At 37.2% G+C, this 3,839-nt stretch overlaps 1 protein-coding gene across 1 annotated transcript in view; it reads left to right on the forward strand.

Annotated features, from left to right (window-relative positions):
* Nucleotides 1–3,839, forward strand: part of ALG13 (ALG13, UDP-N-acetylglucosaminyltransferase subunit) — a 101,641-nt gene that overhangs the window by 92,579 nt on the left and 5,223 nt on the right. The window contains 2 exon segments of the mRNA XM_003801180.3: nucleotides 742–782; nucleotides 3,596–3,776. Coding sequence (XP_003801228.1) covers nucleotides 742–782; nucleotides 3,596–3,776 — 222 coding nt within the window.

Raw genomic sequence — 3,839 nt, forward strand, 5'->3', positions numbered from 1 at the left:
TTGTTGTTTGGCGGGTCCGGGCTGGGGATTCGAACCCACCACCTTAGGTGTACGTGGCTGGCGCCTTAGCCGGTTGAGCTATAGGCGCCGAGCCGGTTATGTTACTTTATAAGTAAAAATACATGTGGATCCTAGGTCAGTCAGTAAAAACGTTTAGAAATATTTGAATTCTGTAATGTCTGGAGAAATTTCATCACATTAGGATATAACTCATTTTGAATTACCTTGCTTACTGCTCTTTAGCGTTCTAGTGGTAGTATGTTGTTAGTCATGGTAAATATAAAAATAAGGTAAATTTTTTCATACTATATTACTTGTCTCTGCAGGTATCACTAATCTCAGAATTGGTAAAGCATTAGTTTATGCTATATAGCAGCACAAGTAACTGAGGACCAAAATGTTTGTTTATGTAGTAGAATTGTATTTAGGTAAAATTTTCCTTGAAATAAGCAAGAAAATGTTTTTACTGGATAATTCTCAAATATAAGTTGTGTGGCATTCATGTAACATCTGTTTAATATTAAGACTAGTAATAAAGTGTTTGATAAACCTTGGATCAGAAAATGATCTTACCCACATTGATGGGTAAATGGTTATTTACTATAAGGTAGAGCTGAGGATAGTGTTACTGTGGGAAGACTACATTGATGTCTACATTAATGCTCAAAGAGAAAGCTATTAAATAATTTTTCTAATTGCTTATGTCAATCTAGTCACTAAATTGAAAATTTTTAATTTTAGATACAAAAGTTTTGCAGTACTATTTCAATCTGGGATTACAGGTAAGAATCATGTTAAAATTGCTTCAATTAGCTCTACATTCAAAATATAAGCTGTTTTGATGATCAGACAATTGGCTCTCAAAAGCCAAGAATGCTATGAAGGGTTCTCAAGAGACCTCTGAAGATGTTATAGGTAAGTTTTCTACTTTAGCTTCCTGTGCTTCAGTTTCTCTTATTATAAAATAGTTGTTAAATTGAAGAGAGCAAGTACTGGGCTCTAAGAATCACAATTTCAGCATATGTTAGATTAGCCTTCTTATTTATTTATTTAGAGACAGAGTCTCATTATGTCGCCCTTGGTATAGTGCTGTGGCGTCACAGCTCACAGCAACCTCAAACTCTTGGGCTTAAGTGATTCTTTTGTCTCAGCCTCCCAAATAGTGGGACTACAGGTGCCCACCACAACACTCAACTATTTTTTTGTTGTAGTTGTTATTGTTGTTTAGCAGGTCCGGGCCAGGTTCAAACCCGCGAGCTGAATAGGTTATATATGGCTGGCACCCTAATCACAGAGCTAAGGGCACTGAGCCTAGCCTTTATATTTAATACTTAGTTTTTCTGTCTCAAAATAAATGTATTATTTATTCTACTTACTTACAATATTTTATGGGGTGGTGCCTGTGGCTCAGTGCGTAGAATGCTGGCCTCATATACTGAGGGTGGCGGGTTCAAACCCGGCCCTGGCCAAACTGCAGCAAAAAAATAGCTGGATGTTGTGGTGGGTGCCTGTAGTCCCAGCTACTTGGGAGGCTGAGACAAGAGAAACGCCTAAGTCAGGAGTTTCTGTGAGCCGCGTTATGCCATGGCACTCTACTGAGGGCGATAAAGTGAGACTCTGTCTCTTTAAAAAAAAAAGAAAAAAAAAAATATATATATATAGATAGATAGATATAGATATAGATATATTATGGCTGATTCTTCGTTTTATGTGAAAAGTAATCAGACTGATTCAAAGACATTTAAAGAGCTATATTGTTTTTAAAGTACTCATGTGTTTATAGAATTTGCTAAATACTGGTTTTCATCACTCACCTCAGTTGTGGTAGCATAGGTAGTGACAAATGTTTTAATATCACTAAAAGGTGTGTCTGATTTGGGGTGAAAGCTGTTTTATTCTTTCAAGGATTATTTCCCCCCTGAAATATACTTGACTTGTGATGTGATATGATGGCATATTTATTGAAAAGAAATAATACATTTTAAGATTTGGAGGATGATAAACTATATGGTCTCTTGGATAATGCTCATATTAGTTCATATTCCCTGACAGATTTCCCTCAGGCCTTATACATGTTAGTGCCAGAAAAGCATCTTCCCAAATAGTACACATCTATAAATTGAGTAGTGTGGTGGGATTTTGTTCTTTGAGACTGTTTTTCTTAAGTACAGTTTCAAGAATTGATAAACTACTTATGCCTCTTCAGTTATGTTAGTTTATTTTAATCTCATGTAGATACTTTGTAATTTGTTTCATAAGACTTAGGCATTTTAAATATTCTGCCTTTTATCTCATAGGAATACCAGGAAATGCTGAATAGATTTTATATATATGCTTGTTTAGAGATAGGGTCTTACTCTCACCCAGGCTTGAGTGTAGTTGTATGATTGTAGCTCACTGCAGTCTCCAACTCCTGGGCTCAAGCAATCCTCCTGTCTGATATTTTAAAATATTTTATATTAGAAATGATAACATCCATTGTCATATATTTGGAAAATACTAAGGTATGAAGAAAAAAATCACCTGTACAACCACTATATACTTCAATGTTTCCTTACAACTTTATATTTTACATGGTAAAATATAATACATGCTGTATGATAGTCTTTTAACAACGTGAGAATTTTTCTTCATGCATTTGATGGAATGATTTTATTACCTATATAGTATTTCATCATACTCATTCACCCAGTTCCCTATAGTTATATTGTTCAGGATTTTTTGTTTTTTAAAAATAATGCTGACTCCGCGTCTGTCGCTCAAGTGGCTAAGGCACCAGCCGCATACACCTGAGCTGGCGGGTTCGAATCCAGCCAGGGCCCACCAAACAACCGTAACTGCAACAAAAAATAGCCAGGTGAGGTGGTAGGCGCCTGTAGTCCCAGCTACTTGGGAGGAGGAGGTAGGAGACTAACTTGAGCCCAGGAGTTGGAGGTTGCTGTGAGCTGTGATGCTATGGCACTTTACCCAGGGCAACAGCTTGAGGCTCTGTCTCAAAAAAATAAAAATAATGCTGTTGTCTCAGCACCTGTAACTCACTGGTTAGGGTGCTGGCCACATGCACTGGGGCTGGCGGGTGACCTGGTTTGGGCCTGCTCAACAGTGACAACATCAACAACAACAAAAGTAGCTGGACATTGTGGTGGGTGCCTATAGTCTCAGCTACTTGGGAGGCTAAGGCAAGAGAATAGCTTAAGCCCAAGAGTTGGAGGTTGCTGTGAACTGTGATGCCATGGCATTCTACCAAGGGTGACATAGTGAGACTCTGTCTCAAAAAATAAAATAAAATAAAAATGCTGTAAAAACATCTTTCTATATAGGTCCTTTTGTATTTCTGATTTTTTAGAACATTTTCCTAAAAGAATTCCTAGGTCCAAATATAGTATACAAATTCAGCAAAAGATTTTAAACTTAAAGAGAACAGACTCTCTAAATGTCTCTTAGGTAAAAAGTCATTGCTACTTCACCTGAAAATCATGACCAAGGTTTTTGTTTGTTTGTTTGTTTGTTTTAGTGAGGAACTGGACTGCATTAAGAATAGGTAACAGTAGCTTTTTGATTTTTTTTTTATTGTTGTTGCTCTTTCTTGTTCAAGTGCTATCACCATAACTACTGGCACTCCATGGTCTGTGGGCCACAGATGCAGCAGGAGCAGTTTACTGTAGAGAATTATCCAGTCTATACTGAGCCACCTCCTGTGGTACATCATACCCTTCCTCAGCCGTATAATGAAGTGGGGAGAGCAGATGGCACTCAGGCAGAAGCATCAGCAAATGGTGAGTTTGTAATGAGATTGCTGGCAAGAAAGACATTTGGATTTTATTGTGTGTAATTTAATA

Source organism: Otolemur garnettii, unplaced genomic scaffold (assembly GCF_000181295.1).
Source record: "Otolemur garnettii isolate 467f Iridium unplaced genomic scaffold, OtoGar3 scaffold00201, whole genome shotgun sequence".
NCBI classification, from domain to species: Eukaryota; Metazoa; Chordata; class Mammalia; order Primates; family Galagidae; genus Otolemur; species Otolemur garnettii.